Source organism: Pteropus medius, unplaced genomic scaffold (genome assembly GCF_902729225.1).
Source record: "Pteropus medius unplaced genomic scaffold, Ma_sr-lr_union100, whole genome shotgun sequence".
NCBI lineage: Eukaryota > Metazoa > Chordata > Mammalia > Chiroptera > Pteropodidae > Pteropus > Pteropus medius.
Window position 1 is genome coordinate 23,045,287 of NW_024342467.1, and position 19,335 is coordinate 23,064,621.

The 19,335-nt window shown below is 49.8% G+C and overlaps 1 protein-coding gene and 1 long non-coding RNA gene across 8 annotated transcripts in view; one reads left to right on the forward strand and one right to left on the reverse strand.

Moving 5' to 3' along the window:
* DOCK4 (dedicator of cytokinesis 4) overlaps positions 1 to 19,335 on the reverse strand; it is a 352,254-nt gene that overhangs the window by 117,439 nt on the left and 215,480 nt on the right. For all 7 annotated transcript variants that reach the window (XM_039862789.1, XM_039862785.1, XM_039862784.1 and 4 more), the window contains 3 exons: positions 10,277 to 10,401; positions 9,410 to 9,572; positions 4,216 to 4,322 (listed from right to left, as the gene is read on the reverse strand). In XM_039862789.1, coding sequence (XP_039718723.1) covers positions 4,216 to 4,322; positions 9,410 to 9,572; positions 10,277 to 10,401 — 395 coding nt within the window. The remainder of the gene's footprint in view (positions 1 to 4,215; positions 4,323 to 9,409; positions 9,573 to 10,276; positions 10,402 to 19,335) is intronic.
* On the forward strand, positions 12,574 to 17,991 carry LOC120602467 (uncharacterized). Its single transcript, XR_005652774.1, has 2 exons — positions 12,574 to 14,135; positions 17,645 to 17,991. It is a non-coding gene; the product is annotated as an uncharacterized LOC120602467 (long non-coding RNA).

The following is a 19,335-nucleotide window of genomic DNA, read 5'->3' on the forward strand; positions in this document are numbered from 1 at the left end:
CATCGCCACAGAGGAACAGTCCCTGATTCAAGGCCCGATTCGGCTAGTGAGCAATCTTCCACAGAGCTTTCCTCCTAGCTCACAGCAAGACTCTTTTAAACTAACACCTTCCATGAGGAGCAAGTCGGTTTTAACTCTGAACATCCTACTGCAAACCACAGTTATTCTCCGTATCATACGGACAAGAAAGTGCTAAAGACACTTTTCTAGAGCATTTTTTCCATCTCTCGTCAACCTTTGATTTTATAGATAGTACTTGTCAATGAATGACAATTGTTTCTTCAGCATTTTACCATAAACTTTAATGTCAAGCTTATATGACAGAAGCATGGTCTTTAGTTAGATGAAACTCCAGAATTAAAAGGTATAAAACTAACTTTCTGTCTCTTCTTTTTTTTCCAAAAGAAAGTTTTTAATGTTATAAAATGATACGTGCCCACCTACAAAAATTAAGCTATGGAAAAATAAAAAGAAATTCAGTGTTAATATTTTAGAACATCCTTCTAAGCATCTCTCTATGTAAATATATACATATGGACATGCAGTTAAACAATTTTCATAAAAACAGTTATACTAAATATACGCTTCTATGTGGTTTACCAATATAGCATAAACATTTTTCCATGCACATAAGAATTTCCACTAAACATTACTTCAATAAATATGTAGTATTTCATTCACTATATGGATATAATTAATTTATTTAATGAGATCTATGCTGTTTGCAATTTAGATTACTTTCAAGTTTTCAAATTTCAAGGGATCTGCAGTGATCATCCTTGGTCATCTCTGCTCATCTCGTCTGATTATCTCCTCCCAATAAATACCAAGATGTGAGACGGCTGAGCCAAAGGATACACACGGTTAAAATCACCCAAGTGCTGCCCTATTGGCCACAAGAGAGACAATGCCACTCACATTTCTTCTCCGAATGCAAGAGAGTGTCCACTTTCCCCTCATCTTACTCTCCAATTCTGGGTTTTAAAAACCTATACCGACATTAAGATTTTCCATCCTTTATTTAACTTACATTTCTTTGAGGATTTGTATATTGAGTTAAATATTTATATATTTACATTTATTATTTTTGTTTACAGTGTTTAGCAATTTTTCTTTTTCTTACTGATTCTTGACAACTGGTGGTAAAGTGGGAATAATCGCCCTTTATAAACTGTGTTGCAACTCTGTTTCGGTCTGTCGTGTGCCTTTCAGCCTGGATTATGATGGTTTTATCAATCAAGAAATTTTAAATTTTACATAGCCAAATTTACAAATTTTTTTGTAGCTATTTCTGACATTTGGGCCATCCTGAGAAAGGCCCTCCTTACCTGAGCACTACGAAAATGATCGCCCATACTTTCGAGGCTCTAAAGTTTTATTTTTTACATTCAATCTGGAATTTGTTTTGGTAAAAGCAGCAAAGCAGGAATCCGGCCCTTTCTCTCCCCAGCGCCCACCGTGACCACCCAACGCCACTTACGAAACGGGCTACGTTTCTCACCCAGTGACTTGAAATTCACTCCTACTCCCACCTATCTGTCTTCCTTCCTTTTCTCCTTCCTTCCTTCCTTTTTTCTATTTTAACAATAATAAGTCCAATTATCAGCAGGCCGTGTGCCCTCTTGCCACGCAGAGAAAGGATAAGCATTATGCTCGTGACATGGTTTTCGAACCATACTGTGAGTGGTCTTAAGCTGAGACTGACCTTGTCGGCTCAGTGCTATATAAAGGGAAACCATGGCATCGACTGACTGAAAACAAGTCATTACACTTGGCGAGCACTCCACACCCCTTTAGATAAACAACACAGAATAACCCTGATCGTAAGACAACCCAGCCATGTGGGGTTTTTCTGTGGTGCTAACGCTTCCCTGTGGGTCCATACGATGTAAGTCTTCCCGAAATTAGACAACGTGCAGACACCATCCTGAGCCTCCTTCATGGCTGAGGAAGGTCACTGGGAACACCTGCCCTTTAAATCGTTCGAGTTCCAAGAAATTTTCCTGCGCTTTATGGATCAGAATCCTGGATGCTATGACAGTTTGCACGAGGGCGTGAGGGCATTCGGAGGTCTGATTCTAAGCTCTGCTTTTGAGAAGCGTTTTGGTCCCACCCACAGGCACCGGCCGGCCTCTGGGGTCAGGTCGGAGCGGAACGGCTCTCTGTCCAGGCATCCACAACCGTGGGGCCGATTGTCCATGTAGAGGAGGGAGCCCTGCCACCCGCCCTCCTGGCATGTTAAGTCCACAGACGCCTCTGACCTGTAGCAGGAATCTGGTATGATTCATATTCACGTGACCAGAAACTTAGCACCTGCCCAGAAGACGCCCTTCGACCCACGAGCGAGAGCCCTCGCCTGCTGTGCCGTAAAGAAGGGACCTTTCTTCCGTTATTAGCGTTAACGATCGTGGCCCGCCTCTTCTGGGTCGAGATTCCACGCTGCACAGAGGCAACATCACACACACACGTACAGACCGCCACGATGTCTTCTGGAAAACTGTAGCCGAGGACAGCCTGTCATGTGCGTCTCACATAAGGGACCTGTCACCTACCAGTGAGGTCATCCATTTAGATGACTCGCACGCTGAGCTCCTGAGTTCCCTGTTTTGCTCACTGTCCTTTAAATATGTTTTCCCTTGTGTTTTAACACCGCGAGCTCCTTTCAGTCAGTGTTTGAAGAAGAGGGAATATAGTCCCCAGAAATAAAGGGACTTCAACGGTTGTGCTCACTGCTGCCTTTCCAGTACCTAGAACAGCGCCAGCCCACAGTCAGTGGTCGACAAATGTGCTGAACAAAGAACTAGAGAAAAGCAGATTGGAGACCGGCGCACGTGCACGCGCACGCACACGCGCACGCACACACGCACGCACGTGCGCGCAGGAACGGGACCGCCTGGGTGTGTTGCGCAGTGGTCCAAAGGTAAAGAAAGGCTTGGTTTGTGCTCCCCTCCGTTCACTCAGTAAACCTCCACTGCACACCTACTGTGCGCCAGAAAACCCCTGACACAGCCGCTGCTCTCAAGGACTCATACAGCCCCTAGGGACAGCCGAGGGCCCTTCACGTGATCGTGGCATGGTGCAGCGAGTCCGACGGGGGGACATGAGTGCGGACAGTCAGAGAACTCCCGGGGGCCAGCTGGGGTCACGGGAGTCGGGGCCGGGGAGTGGGCACTGCTCTTCTGGAAAAGGCTGCGGCCAGGTGAGCCTCCGAGGATGCGCAGGAGGTAGCTGTGGGGTGAGGGGACGGTGCCGAGGGCGGAGGAGGACCAGAGGGAACCGCAGGCGGGGTCAGGAACTAGAAAGAGCTGGACGTGGCGGTGGCACTAACAGACAGGAAGCGGTGACAGGTGACGCAGTAGCGGAGCCTGGCACAGGCCGAGCGCCTGGGGCTCGTCCCCTCGGTATTGGGGAGCTCCGGCGGGCCTCGGTGGCGCAGTGGCCTGGTTCGATCTCGCCACGGGTGGGTCGCCCTAAAGGCGGGTGGAGCCTGGACCAGCGCAAGAGGTGACCCGGGGGCGAGGGGCCTGGCGGCCCAGCTGAGAGTGGGAAGAACCTGGAACCGCACGAGGTGACGGGTGCAGAAACGCAGAGGGGAAGCGCCTGGGAGGAAACCCTGGACTTTCACCCCGCACTTCCCAGTGACTAGCATTTTCATCCTTCACGACGACCGCTATTCTCAGATAACTTCGAAAGATCTTGTTTGGCTAATTTTTCTTCTACTGCCTTCTCCGGCGTACTTTGTTCCCAGTGTTTTTTTATGACAATTCTTGATGCAAAAACCAGAAAGTAGCGACCGCGCCCGCCGTCATGACAAAGCACAGCCACTCCTCCACTTGCTCAGGGGCGCGGCGGTCCTTGCTAGAGTTACCCCTGGGGGGACGCAGATCTAGGTAAGAAAGCGTGTCTTAGCGATGTCCGAAAACATACTTGTCGGGTTTATTTAATCCATCCGCGGCAACGAAGGACTTCAAGGTCATCGCACAGACCTACCCAAACGCGTACACTTAAGATGAAAAGAATAAATCATCTTTAAAATATGTCTTAGAATACGACATAGACTAGAGAAGCAACGCTTTCAAAAACGCACTACCCCTGCCCACGATCTTCCAAAAGAATACTCCTCCCAGCCATCTTTTCTCTTTTCCAGAGCTACGCAGCGACGGTGAGTTACGAAGTGACCTTCCGCAGCCACCACCACCACCTGACCCGTGTCACCTTGTGCACGATGAGTTCGTGAGTGCCATCTGGGAGGGTCCTGCCGTCCTCCTGCATCAGGGGCACGAACGAGAAACCAAACAACTTCTTCTCTCCCTTCTCCTTCGCTAAGGGGAAAAAAGAAATAAAAGGAAAGAGAGAAAAGAATTACTCATTTGAGCGCCCGCTGACGCGACTCTGGAGATAAGCACAGCATCAAGACGCGTGAGGGTCAAGAAACAAAACCCACGCTCCCCGCTCCTTTGACGCAGCAGAGGCCAGCTCTGAAGCTGGGCTCTGTCCCCAGCGGCCCCCTCCAGCCCCATTCTCCCGCCCCCTGATTGATCTGCAAGTCACATTCTCGGGCTCATTTTCCTCGTGGGACTCATGACCTGAAATGATGCTTTTTACATATTTGTGCAGTGGCTGTTTCTTCTTGCATCTCGCCTTGCACTTGCACATGTAAGCTCCGAGGGGGGGGGCATTCCTACCTGCCGTGTTCTGTCCTGAGCCAGGTATCTCAAGGAGTGACAACAAAAGGGGAGGCTCTCAGCAAGTACATGTGAACCAAATGCATGACGCACGCGTGTGGGATGCAGTGTTCTGCCCACTGCTCACGGACAGAGTCCCTAAGCTCCTGTCCACGGTGGACACAGGTGTGCAGACAGCCCTGTGGAAGCCCCCTGGTTGGGACCAGCTGGGTGCGCTGGAAAACAGCAACGCGAGTGGCAATCCACAGTTTGAGAAGGGCTTACACAGTATGTTCTGGAAGCCTGCGATGGGGCGATGAGGTTTCCAGAGGCCTAATTACCAATTAAAATGGCTGCCACTGTCAAGGATCATTAGGCATCATTTACAGATGTGAGGGAACTTGTTCTAGATCTCTTAAATACCATTCCAGTTCTTTCCACCGAGCTTTTTTCTCCAAAAAAAATGGAGCAAGCTGTGAAAGAACCTTATTTGTTCACCTCCAGTCTCCTGCATGGAGCAGGGAGGAGTTCTCTGGGGCCGGCAGCCTATCAGGGCCCGGGCAGTTGGTCTTTCTCAGGGAGTGGACGTGACAGCTGACAAAGTCCAGCCGTGGGGGGCGGTGAGAGCAGAGCTAGACGCGTTGGACGGGGCGAAGGCCGGACGAGAGGCTTCAGGGACCCTCACTCCCCTCCGACACCTCGCCACAGGGAGGGGGACCCCACGCACGAAGAGCGATGCTGCCTGGCGGATCTGGCCCCTCGCGTGAGGTTATCCCCGAAAACGTAATGATAGCAAGGGGTTTTCTTTTACAATCCTTCGTTTATAATCCAGAGAAACTGGGAAAATAGCAATATTCTGTAAAATTAAGCAAAAATTGCAGGAAAAAAAGTCTCTGGAAGAGATTTCTACACCAATGAGGTGCTGGGTATGGAATTTATGATTTCGGGGAGAAGACTAATTTAGAAATAATTTCCTAAGTTTATCTGACTATCTCTTAGGTGTGGTTTTTAATATTTAATTCAGAAAAATAAAAAAATTCCATGGTGAATAAAATTAGCAAAGATAAGAAACAAAGCAATGTTTTCCCCAAATTCTCTTTCTGTTCTAAAATAAAAATAACTGTTTAAAATACAAGGCCTTTTGTCCTGAGCTGTTTGGTCAGGATTAACAAACTGCATGAACTGTTGTAGACAATACGTATAATATGATCCCCTTGTACTGATAAAACCCTAAACTCATGGATTCTACCTCCTGATCGTCTAACTCATTCTTTCCAGTACCCCACCTCCAACAATTCGGGCCCCCTGGGACCTCCAGTCTATTGATTCTCCCCCATCGCCCCTGCCGCTCTCGACTTGCCATTTCTACGGTCCGTCATTCGAATCTCTTCTGTGCGAATACCCTCAGCACAGAGTACCTGGTTAAGTCCCACTGGCAGCTCATTCCGTGGCTGTCCTAGACCAACCCACTTTAATTAATGCACACGACCTGCACAGGGCAACCTGTCTACACGGACCTAGCCAACTCACTCTTCCACTTTTCTAGACAAGTATTTCATCCCTTCTCCTCTCTTCTCGAGCCTTCAAGGCCTCCACACTCCCCTCACTCTCGGCTGACGGACAGAGTTCGCACACACTCCAGCTTCCGCCTCTACCCCGCCCGCGCCTGTGCCTTCCTGCGCTCTGCCTGAGCGGTCCCACCCCAGGGCAAGTCTTAATCTTGAACGCTGAGCCCTGTGCTCCTTCCCAGCTCGAGGATGCTGCTCCCCAGGTATCTTTCTCCCACATCATCCATATTTTCTCCTCTACTGAACCAAACCCACCAATAAACATGTTTTAAAAGGTCCATCTTAGACAAGGAACGAACCCTCCTGCGGCCCAGTGTTCCGTTACAGCTGCTCCCCCGCCTCTCTGCTGTCCCGCATTCTTCACCGCAAAGCTTCTCAAAAGACCCGGCCGTACCTGCTGCCTGCCCTCCTCCACTCCAGCTCACTCTGACTCACTCCTGCCAGGCTTTCCTCACTACGAAGCCACTGAAACCACTTGTCGGGTTCAAGGACGTCCACGAGGCCAAGTCGCAGGATAGTGTCTCTGTCCTCATCTTATTTGTCACCGGCACCTAACACGTCTGATCATTCCCCTCCTGAAACACTTGCTTCACTTAGCCTCCTGGCTTCTCCTTCGGCCTCGCTGGCTATTCCTTCTTAATCTCTCACTCTCCAGAGATCCTTCCCCAAGTCCAAGTTCAGTGACACGATGCTGAGAGCTTGAAATTGGCCATGGTGGGAGTATTTACACCGTGGCAATCAGCAAACACTGTCGTTTGGGGCTGACTCCAAGCCCTCTCCACACCCTTGAATACTGATTATTAAACATTTACAGCAAGACACTGAACTATATGTTCTCACTCTCGAGTTTAAGTCTCTGGCTTGGATCTCACTCGACTGCCTATGTGACCAAATCCTGAATGTCCAATAGACTTCTCAGATTGACCGCGCCTAAAATGGAATGCAGGGTTTCTGCCACCCTAACGGATTCTTGCTGTTACCTCCCCACTCCGTAATTGACTGTTTCATTCTCAGGACAAAATCTTGGGGTCATCCTTGACTTTCCTCCTTCTTTTGCATCCAATCTGTCAATAAATCTGTAAAAAACATGCAAATCCTAATGCAAATCACTGTAATCTGAGTGGCAGGACCGAGAAAGCCCCCTGAAGGGGTCCCCCTGCTCCCACCTGGCCCATCTCCAACCTCCTACCTGTACAGCAGCCAGACTTCCCTTCCATCTAAACCCTCCACCAGCTCTCCTCACCCCGAATAAAATCCGCAGTCCTCCTCACGACCCCAAAGACAACACAGACCCTGCTCCTCTGCCACCTCACTGGCTCACCTCCAAACTCACCTGCTCGTTCTGGCCTCCCTGTTATTCCTCGAAAATGCCAAGCACGGTTCAACCCGCAACCTTTTGGAACTTATTCTTCTCTCTGCCTGGAATATTCATTGCCCAGATACACTGGGCTCACAGCCTTCCTTCTTTTAGATCGCTGCTGACTTGACACGTCTCCTTATCAAAGAGGTCTTTCCTGACTACCCCGCCTACAACGGCAATACACGGCATCACCTGCTGGCACCTAACCCCAGCTTCGCCTTCTCCTCTGTCCCCTTACTGCGACCTGACGCGTTCTGCATGTCTTTGCTCACACGCGTTGTCTACCTTCCCTCTCTGGAATGGAATCCCGATGAGAGGAGTGATCTGGTTGCATCCACTGATATATCTTCAATGCCCAGGAAAGTGCTGGACATACAGTAGGTGTTCAAGAAATGTTTGTTTGATGAACGAATGATATTTCTGAATAAATATATGTACATACAGAGAAACGTTTGGAAGCTCACGTGATAAAATGATTACTTGATCATCCGTAATTTGTGGGATAATGGGGATTTTTTTCTCTATGTTTTTGCTATATCTTCTGAATATTAACAATGAATATTGTTTAAAAAACCGTGAACATGTTTGAAGTATAAAGACAAGAGGGCAGAGATCTGACAAGTTTCACTAAAAACAGCCTTTTTCCATTTCCCAAGTTCTGAGTTATAATAATTTTCTTCAAACGCCCATTCTCCCTTTCTCTCATTTCCTTTACTTTCTTCTCTCTTTTTATTACTTTAAAGCTCAAAGCTCGTTTTAAGCCCAACTGAGAATTTAAAACAAAGACCGGCAGAAGGGACGGCATGGTGCCTTGCCCAGTTCTGAACGTTTTCCCGCTTCGAGACCTGCCCACGAAACTCCTCTGGGAACCTGGGAGACTAGTGAGGCTCTGCTATTCTCCCTACATCCTGAAGCACCGCAAAAGCATAATTTACGGAGCTGCTGAGCCGATTCAGAAACGTGCTATATGGTCCCAGCAAACAGCCCACATCCCTCTCTCCCCCTGAAGCGTGGGCGAGTGACACAGCGCTCAGGTCGAGGCTGCCTATCTGTGGGCCGCGCCTCCGTCCCTCAGACAAGAGCCTGCTGCTTCTGGCCGTGTCTGAGGTACACTTCAGTGACACTAGGAGCACCAGAGGACCCCTGGACTGGAGGTTCCCTGGGGGCAGAGAGTAGGGGTTTGAGACGGTGGTGATGAGTATAAGAGAATTAAAATAGGCATGTCAAGAGAAGACAGCTTTACGGATCGTGATGTTTACCTGGACAAATTCTGTAACATCTCCACGTCTTGGGTTTTTTAGATCCGTAAAATGAGGCAATTACTTCACATCATCTCTAAGGCCCATGTGGACGGACCTTACCTGATTCTCATTTGAATACTGTCTGAGATGGCACGGTGATGCAGATATATGCAAATCAGCTACAACCATGAGCCAATCAGAGGCTTTCCTAGTGACCTTGTGTGCCCGGAGAAGTCCCGGTGGGTCCCCTGAGCGGCTGCCAGCTGGACAAGCTCTTGGTGCAGAGATGCCAGCTGGGTCAGGATGGCCTGGGACCACCAGAGCCGGTGTCTCCCCTCCCCGCCTACTCCTTCTAGACCAGGAAAGGGCCCCATTGAAGAGAAGGCTGTTGGTTTCCACAGGCTTCTTTCCTTCCTTCCCCCTCCTGGTCGTCTCTACACAGGCGGTGGTCCCTGGAGCATAAGCGAGCCCCTCACCACGCAGGAGCCCCTCGGCCCCCTTCCTCCCCGCCTGCCGCTGTCTGCAGACCGGCTCGCACCGCACGAGGCGACCAGGCCAGCGCCACCAAACACTTACTGGAGCAGTGTCGGAACTCGAAGCGGATGTGCGCGCCCCTGAACTTGTCCACCGGGATGGGGAGCTTCAGCAGCTCCGCCCAGCGCGGGCTGTTGTTGTGGTAGAGCACGAAGGAGTGGTACTCGCTGGCCAGCGGCTCCCCGGAGCCGAAGGCGATGAAGTCCTGGCGGAGGAAGCGAGCAGGGTAAGGGCTGTGCTACGAGGGTGCCCTCGACAGCAGCGGGGCCGCCGCCCAGCTGAGCCCGCCCCTCGCCGCACCTGCCCCCGCGGCACCGGCCCCCGCGGCACCTGCCCCCCGAGGTGCCTCCCGCGGGGGGCCGCTCTGCCCTCTATGGGGCCAGCTCCGCACCCACTGATCCCGGGGCCTCCAGGGCCAAGGGCGGCCCTCTGGGACGCAGGGGGCAGGGACGGCATGGCGACATGGACATAAGGCAGGAACCTGTCACTGCTCCCCGGTTAGTCAGGCCCCCACCCTCACAGCCTTATTCTGGTCAAAACGAAAATGCATAAAATGAAGTGTGTGGGTTTTGTGTCTGTTTTTACCGATGGCCAGATACAAGTTTTCATCTCCAAAACTATGACAGATGAAAGGGAACAAATAAAATGGCATATGAGAAACTGTGTGTGGAATGATCGCTGTTAAGAAATTGTTGACACAATTCATTTAACGTTTCAACTGTAAAAGCCTTTTTGTTTTTCTACTTTCCTCTCTGAAAGGGATTTTAATGATTTTTTAAAATACACGGGGGTGGAGAAGAAAAATAACACTGAAAATACTGCACATCAGAAATGCACGGATCTCGTTACGGCTGACCCCAAAGCGACGACACGGAGCCTCTCACCGCCAAACACCCATCACTGACGCACCTTCAAGGTCTGGCCGGTGGCCTCTACAATGAGCATTGTAACTTCCACGTTTCTGGCCACGCTCTTCCCTCCTTTCTCAAATTCTCCTCTCTCTATAGTGATGTATAAATCATTCCTCATTTCACCTGGCAGGAGAAGAAAATTTAAACCGTTTTATATATACCAGGAAGAGTGATAAAGTACTCTATGAAGGAAAACTTTAGTTCATAAAACACAGTGGCACACATACAAAAGTAAAATGTATTCCATTTATATAAAGGGATCCCTAACCCTCACTGCCAATACCCAAGAAAGGTAGAAGCCAGCCTCTGCCAGCTTGAATCAGAGATCCTGAAAATACACATTCAGCAGGTGAACACTGGGATTGAGTAGAAAGACATTGTCGAGTTTCGCCATTTTTCAATATTTCCCTCATTTATGAGGTGTGATTATAAATGACAGCCTGGCAGAGCGACGCAGAGAAACCAGTGTCGATACTGTATAGCCACAGCATCTAGAGTAGAAATATCTAAATGGAATAATATGACAGGACTGCAAAGGGTACAGTTATGATTTAAATAGTTTCCAAAATTCCTGGCTGAAACAATCTCACTGCTGGAAGAATCCAGATTCGTGCCGTCTGAACACAGATGTAGACTAGTTCAGTCATACAGACACGCTTGCTTGGTATTCTTGCCATCGAGCTATAAAACAAATGAAAAAAGGCCCTCGATTCAAACGGACGTATTCTATGTACACATTATACCATCTCTCTTTTTCTCCATTTGCTATTTATAAAATTTGAATGCTTTTTAATCTCACCCCTTTCTTATTACTGCAAGAAAAAAAGAGAAATTTAATGCCGACTAGCAAACGCAGGCTGACAGCATGCTCTGACCTCTCCCACAAAAATGAAGTCAGGGGTACGTGGTGAGGGGAAGGGAGGTGAAAAATAAGTAAACAAAACGCTTCTAGAAAATTCTGAAAGGTAAGTAAAAGTGACGGTGATGTTCGCAAGGTTGAATTTACTTCTACTGAACACAGCTTTGAAACATCCGAAGAATAGAAAGCAACCTTCCTTTTCTCTAACACAAATCCTCCCCCTAAGAAAGTGAATGGCGGGAAGGAGCGGCAGCCACGGGAGCACGCCCGCCACGGGAGGTCATAACACTTCTTGAGCAAAGTGTGCAGGGAAAGATCCGAGCGTCCAGAACTGCAGGGGACGCCAGGGCGCCCAGTCGCCTTCCGCAGAAAGGCCAGCTTTTTACACCGTCATCACTCGAGAATGCCTGAGGCCAGGAAACAGATGGGCCATAAAACGGGAACTGAGTAAGCCCTAAACTTAGGCGGGAACCTTTTCTGTTGTTGTCCTTTGCTTTTTATTAAATGTACTGGGGAAACGTGGTTAATCACATCACGTAAATTTCAGGTGTGCCAGTCTATAACACATCTGTATACTCAACCACGTGCTCACCACCCGAAGCCTGGTCTCCTCCCACCGCGTAACGGACCCCTCTCGCCCTCCTCCCCCCCCCCACCCCGCGCCCCTCTGGTAACCGCCCACTGTGCCTGGGTCTATGAGTTTGTTTTCTGTTTGTTCATCTGTTGCTCTTTGTTTTCTATCTCACGTATGAGCAATATCACATGGTTCTACTCCTTCTTCATCTGACTTACTTTACTTAGCACAATACTGTCAAGATCCATCCAAGTGGCAATATTTCACCAAAAAAGATGAAATCTTAACTACCCTTTACAAAGAGCATATAAAAAAATACATCGGTGGAAACCATTGACACAGTGGTCTCTGCCTTAGGAATTTCTAGTACACAAATCAACCTGGGAAGGCAATGAACTTGGAATTCCAAAAGAAAAGCAACATATTTTGACACATTTAAAATTATATTTGTATGTTTGAACCATCTCCATTTATAAAAATTTTTCGAATGGCCCAGTAAATTTTACAAGTTTGTTAGATTTTTACAACTCAGCTCATTTTATTACTACATAAATTTAACACTATACACACAGACAAACACACACACACTCACTCACTCTTAACGCTACTTGCTTTTACAATTACATTATAGAATGAACAGTAAACTCACAGACTTTGCCCTCTGAATCAATCATTTTCAACTCAGGTCTGGTACACTAATGGAGGGCACAGGCGCTATTGCAACAGTACGAGTGGAAGGAAATTCTTGGCAATAGTTTTCTCACTAACCACTTTGGCAAGTGAAAAAAACAACATTCCAATCAAGGTGCTTTAGAGCCAAAGATGTGAGGAACGACAGCAAAATTCCTCTGCTCCTGGAGTAAGTAACACAGAATGAGGTGCTCTGCTTATAGACAGGCCATAAAACACACTGATTCATGGGAAATATGGCAGCCGGGTTTTAACCTCAGGAATTCTCATAACGAGTAACGAGCTTTTCCAGACCACAGGGGGTGACCTGCTCTGCCAAAGGAAGAGTGAGCGTGTCTCTGGAGGGGAATTCCGCTTCCAGCCGCTGGAAGGACCGAGCAACTCTGAGTTTAGCAAAGGCGAGAGCAGAAGGAGGAGGTTTGAAAAGGCAAACTGCTTCCCCCCTCCGCAGGATCGGCCGGAAGGAGGCACGGGGGTCGGGGGCAGTGGGGTACTGCCGGAGCCGTGAAGTCTTTGTCCACGTTTTCGTCCAGCAGATACATCCTGAGCACCTCCTGTGCACCACGTATTATTCAAGGCCCGGCAGACACGGCAGTGAACAAAGCGGAAACCCCTTCCCCGCGGAGCTTAGACTCTAGCGGTGGCGGGTCCCGAAGTGAAATATACAGCATGATGAACAATGCTAAGTACCGTGGGGAAAAGGAAGACACAGAAGGGGGCTAAGACGTGCTGAACGAGGGGTGCAGGGGGTGTTGACACGAGAAGACCTCGCTGAGAAGACCCGAGATCCGCGTGACCTCTGGTACGTTGCGACAGAGGAGGAAGGCGAGAAACGCCCGCGGCTTCCCAAACCCACCCCGAAGCCTGCTCAGCTTGTAACTTCGCTGGACTCTTTTCTTCTGATTCAGAAAAGATTCTAAATTCAAATAAGCCTAAAAGATACAGAGTCAAAGGAGGGCAGGAATGAGGAGATAGGAATTCGAGTCCCTCTGCGCTGCTCTCCACTCTGTGGGGTGTCAGCCCAGACGGGGTACGCAAACCTCTGGGCCGCAAGCTTCGTGTTTTAAGGTGGGGGGTGGGTACAGGTAGGGGCAGGGGCGGGAGACGTGGTCGGAGGGACACGGCTGTCTTGTTATGTTATGCCGTTTATGACTCACCACAGAACGTCTGCGACATAGCACGTTCGTAAATTAAAGCTCCGTACACGCGTGCCTTACTTTTCCGTGTGTAACCGTCACTATTCCCGTGACCCCCTTCATCTTTCACAAACCTCTTAGACTAAAATAAGATTCCGTGGAAAACAGAACACGTGACAGGAAGAACGCCGCCTCTGAAAGAAATCCTACCTCTGTCTCCCCCAGGAATTGTGCAGCCTGCTAGGTTCCAACACGGCAAGGTGCCACCTCCTGCCAAAATATGCAGAAGGCTCAAGTAGAAATTAAAATCAATACGCTTGAGGTTGGCTCTGGAGAAAACTAACAAGCCCGAATGGTGTTAAGGAAGCTTCTCGGGTAATTAGGAGGGAAATCATTATGCGAGGATGAAATGGAGTCCCAGCGCCCGTCTGGACAGCTAGTTGCCCGCCAGTGTTGATGGACGATGCCTCGTAACCCTCAAACTTATGTCTCTGCAGATTCGCGGCACGTGGCGCTTTCCTCTGCGCGGCAGGCCTGCTGGCTGCTGGTGAGACTACGCCTGTGAAGGCTTCTCAAAATATCACTGGACGAGAAAAAGGTAAGCCCCCATCTCTCCCCTCTCCCCACAAAAAGTCAAAAGACTTCAGGGACCGCAGTCAAATGGGGTCAGTTTAGGGCTTGACCTCAATAGGTAAGAGGTCTCCATCAGTAGTGAAAACCCTCATCCTTGATCTCGTCCCACGAATGCCTCGGATAAAGGCGCAGAGCACATGTTCGCCACACCGAGGAGCCCGCCATACCCGGGCCAGGGCCTCATCTGCACTGTAGACTTGTTGATGTCTATGAAAGTGGAAAGCAAGTCCCTGCCCTTCCACTGCACACAGAGAACGCGTGTGAGAGGCCAAGGGGCTCCTGGCGAACTCAGATGACGGCGGTGGCGATGACGGACGGCAGTCAGGCACTTCGCCAAGTGCTGCCAGCAGAACATCTCGTGAAATCCGCCAACAACACTATTTTCATTTTACAGATGAGGACACTGGAGCGTAGAGATTAAGAAATGTATCAAGTGTCTCATCATACCCCCCACTTAGCCATAGAAAGTGTAATCTGACAGGATGAGAATGGCCGCCGAGCAAGCTAGTGAAATGCAGCCATCGTGGCCAGAAGACCAGCGCCTTGAGCGAAGGACCCACTGGTCCTGCTCTGTTCTGCACCAGGCACCCCGGCCCTCAAGCACTGATTTCAGCTCTAAGGGCTGTTTACACAGGATGGCGACGGCAGATCCGGTATCACACAATGAACGAAAGGATCAGAACCCGTCAGAGGATGGATGAGGGGACGAGGTAACTGAATTTAAAAATGTTGGGGTTCCAAGCAGAAAACAAGGCAACCCAATGCACAGACGGTCGAGGGAGACGGGTCCGACATGAGCGAGATCATCTGGAGAGATGACGTGACGATGTCCTTGGTCACCAAACATATTCACGCCAGAAAACTACCACCAGGGACGTGAGGAAGAAATTCACGCACCAGACGCCCAGCTGAGCTGGACGGCCCTTCACGTGTGCGGCAGGCAGAACGATGACCCGCCCGACCCCCACGAGATGTCCACATCCTAACCCTGGACATTGTCAACACGTCAGCTTGGGTGGCAAAAGGGCCTTTGCAGAGGTGACTAAGTTAGGGGTCCTGAAATGGAGAGGTTTTCTCAGATTATCAGAGTGAGTTCGCTGTCACCACAAAGGCCCTAACGAGGGGGAGGCGGAAGGCTCAGCGTCAGAGGAGGGGGTGTGGCGAGGGAAGCAGGCTGGGGTGACGCAGGGCCACGAGCCAGGAGCACGCGGCTCCGGAAGCTGGACGAGGCAGGGAAACGGCTCCTCCCTCTGGGCCATCAGGAGAAAGGCAGCGCGGGCGACACCCTGATTTTAGCACAGAGAGACCCGTGCAAGGTTCCGACCTCCAGAACCGTAAAATGATACGTTTGTCCTAAGCCACCCCATTTGTGGCGATTTGTTCCAGCAGCCACTGGACACTCATACAATATGCCATCCACACCCAAGTTACTTTCGCTCCGTGACACCTTCAAGGGGGACGAGGGACAGGTCTGAGATTCACAGGCGACTGGAAATCAAAGCAGGCCACAGACGGGAAATTCTGGACGGGCTGGAAAGTTAACTTTGGATTTTCTACATGGAGTGCACTTCGGTAGAGCCCATCAATGTCTTTTCTGTTCCTGTCTGTGGTTTTCTGTCTCTCTTGTTATATTTTGGGAGAGAACCATGAGAAGTTGGACATTCTAGGGGTAGCTTTGAAACTGTTAGAACTATTAAGCAAGCGAGGGCAAATGACACAGCAGCCGCCGGACAGGCTTTGCAGACGGTGCCGTGGAGCCGGGCGGGGCGAGCTGTGGCTCCCTGCTGTCCATCACACTCTAGGACGAGGTGTGGGGCTCTCGTAGGGCCAGTGGGGCAAGTCCTATGCCCTTGGGCAGGGCGCCTACAAGCTTCATAATTTCGAGGGACCAGCCTCTCCGAGCCCAGTGGGACCCAACCTCAGCAAGACGTGGTAGGGCCTTAGGCTCCATCTCCCATCGCTGTGGCATTTACTGGTTGGAAGGCCACACTCCCCTCCCGCGGCAGGATCCGGGGGTTCAGGTCTAAGCTGAATGGGGCACCCACACGATGTGGAGGCCCAGTGACTTGGACCGGGGGGCGGTGAGCTTCGGCTAGATTTAGGATATATTTTTAAGGAAGATCAAACCATATCAGACTGGCTCCCACATGCTTTTTCCAAAAGCAGGTTTATCTCAGGCAAGTCCATCTGTTGACATGCATGTGTCCATGAGTAAGTGGTAAAGAATTAAAATATTTATACTTAAAAGAATGAAATTGGGTATCTTCTCAAACACAAGGCAAAGATATCAGCAATGTTCCTCTTACCTTATTCTCGTAAATCATTACCTAGTCTACTACAAACAAATAGAAATTTGACTTATTTGAACCAGCAAAGACCACAGAAAAAGAAGGCTTACTCTGAAGGACACTTTTAAATTAAACGTAGATCTTGAGATCACCCTCAAAGCTCCTGCTACCAGCAGCCATTCCAAACCCCGGCTCTGTGGACCGTTTTCAGTGTCAGCCTCCAGCTCCCACGTGTCAGCCCCTCCCTCGCCCGTCACCTCAGAGATCTAATTCCTTTCAGAGATCTCCCACTAAAAGCAAATGCACTGGAACGTATTAATTAGGGGTTCCCTAACCAAGAGTGACAGCTTAACCAGTCTCCAGAGGAACGGGGTACAGGTGAGAAGCGTAAGTAGAGAGACCATGACGAAAGCACAGAAAATTCTGCCTGGAATCACAAGCTCAGAGTCAGAATGGACCTTCGGGGTTGGGGCGGGCACGGCCTGACCTCCCGTGACATTGCTGGCACATTAGCCAGCTTTGCTCCAAACGTCTGGTGGATGGGAACAATCCTTTCTGATACTCAGCAACAGCCCGGGCCCTGCTTTGCACAGTCTGCTGAGACGTTTACAGCGGGGCCATCCAGCACAGTGACCACTGCCACATGTGGCAGCGGAGCACTCGGAATGTGACTCGGCTGAAAACAGATGTGCTGTCAATGTACGCTACTTAGCAGCCTTCAAAGACCTAGGTTGAAATAGAGTGGAAAACGGCTCATTGAGAATGTTTTATGTGAGTTACATGTTAAAATTATGTTTTAGAAGTGTTGGGTTAAAATCTATTGTTAAAATTAATTTCACCTCTTCCTACTTTGTCCTGTCCTGAGGCTCGCATACGTCACTGTCGGGGAGCCCTGCTCCAGTATTTTTGATGCCCTCTCTCTCCTGGGCTCAGAGACCAGACCGCGGAATTTTCTGTGGAGTTAGTTCTCTGGTTCATAGGTGGCAGTGAGGGAGCATCAGAGAAAGTGGCTTTCCTTCACTGGAAACTGAAAACCCTAAGAAATAAAGTGCTGAGCGACCAATGAATGCTTAGCGACAGGGAGAGTTGGGGGGCTTTGTGACAGCACGAGAGCGCAGGACGGGTCACCTCCTTACACCAGGAGAGGCCGAGGGGACAATCTGTTTCGCTGTTTTTCTCCTTCCAGGAGGGGTCTGGCACCGGTGACACTCTGCGAACCTCAAGAAGAGTCCGGGCCCACAGGTGATTCATTCTGCAGAGAGGCAGTGACTGTGCTAAGGAAACTGGCCCCGCTGGCGTAAGCACACGCCTCCCCGTCCCGAGGCCCCGAGAGACATGAGCTCAGCCCGAAGGACGAGTCCAGAAAATGAGAAGAATAAACACGCCACGCTAGGAGGCCGCCGGAGCAACGCCGGCATCACAGATGCTGCCTACATACATTTTCTCACGGAAGAATTCGGCTCACGTTTTCATTAGAGCCACCGGTGAGAATTAATCAACAAAATTCTGGGGAAAATAAAAGGAAAACAAAGCAACAACTGCATGTTTTGCCCATGGGAAAAAAAGTCCCACTGAGTTGTAAAGTTGCTTTCAGCTGTTTCAGTAAATACACACGTCTCGCCCTTCTCCATCTGATTTCGGAGATTAAGAGGCCAAAGAAGAAAAAGGAGAAAAGAACAAGAAGAAGTGGCTTTTAGACCGTCTCGTGCAGTCCCGCATGGCAGACAGGAGCCTGGGGGGCGGGTCTCGGGACAGCACGAACATGAACCTTGCCATTAGCGCGGAGCGCGGAGGGGCCGATGCGCATCCCCTTCCACGGGAAGTTCACTCCCGTCCTCAATGCCACACAAAAGCTGCGAGGGCGCAGCGCATCCCAGACGGCTATGCGTGTTGCTTTACATGTCCCCATCTCCCTGTGACACGGCCCGGGGACCGTGCCGAGGGATTCCTGCAGCAGCTGGCTGCATTCTGCTCTCAAATATGCTTTTTATATTAGATTTGCCCGTCAATTTGCTTCCCAGCGGGATGACATTTTTTTCTTTTTCTTTGGTTAGAGGAAATACCAGTTATTTATAGCAACCGAAGGAAATAATGAACAGTTGCAAGAGCCACCGAATAATGTGCCACCAAGTAAACAGTTCCACAAAGAGTCATTTCTGACATCAGTAGCACGAGACGCTCAGGCAGACTGGGTCTGTAAGCGAAGTCAGGCCAGCTCAGAGAACTTTCCAGGCCGTTCTCGTAGCCTGCCCTGCGTAAATGAGTCCCACCAGGAGATGACAGAGCCTGGGCGGGCAGCGCTGGTCAGCTCCCACGTCACATGACAGGACCTGGGCGGCCAGCGCTGGTCAGCGCCCACGTCACGTCCAGTCTTCCCTGCAGCATCCTGCCTTTGCGTCTCACAGCTGGGCCACCGACCTGGTCAGGTGCGACTCCCCCGTTTGCTTCTACGCCTGGGTTCAAACAGTGACTTCGAGGGTCTTTTTTCTAAAAATACTGACAGTTTGAGGCCACTGTTTTTGGTCTTTCTACTTTTTTCTCAGTTGCGGAGGGCGGCGTGTGGGATCCTGAGAACATACTGCGACTTGGCGTCTGCTATAAGAGTACGACGTCCTTTTTCTACCCCTCGTTTTTACAGAATTTAAGTATAGTTGGTATGCGAGACGACGTTATATTAGTTTCAGGTGTACGATACGGTGATTCGACATTTTTATAAGCTTACAGCGCGATCACCCCACTGATACAAATGTGAATCTCCTCAACCCCTACCTTCTCCACTTAGAAACGCACACTATTTTTTGGAGTGTTATTTGGTTGCTAATACAGATCTGAATCATATACACAAATAGAACCAGAAGAGGTGCAGAAATATATATC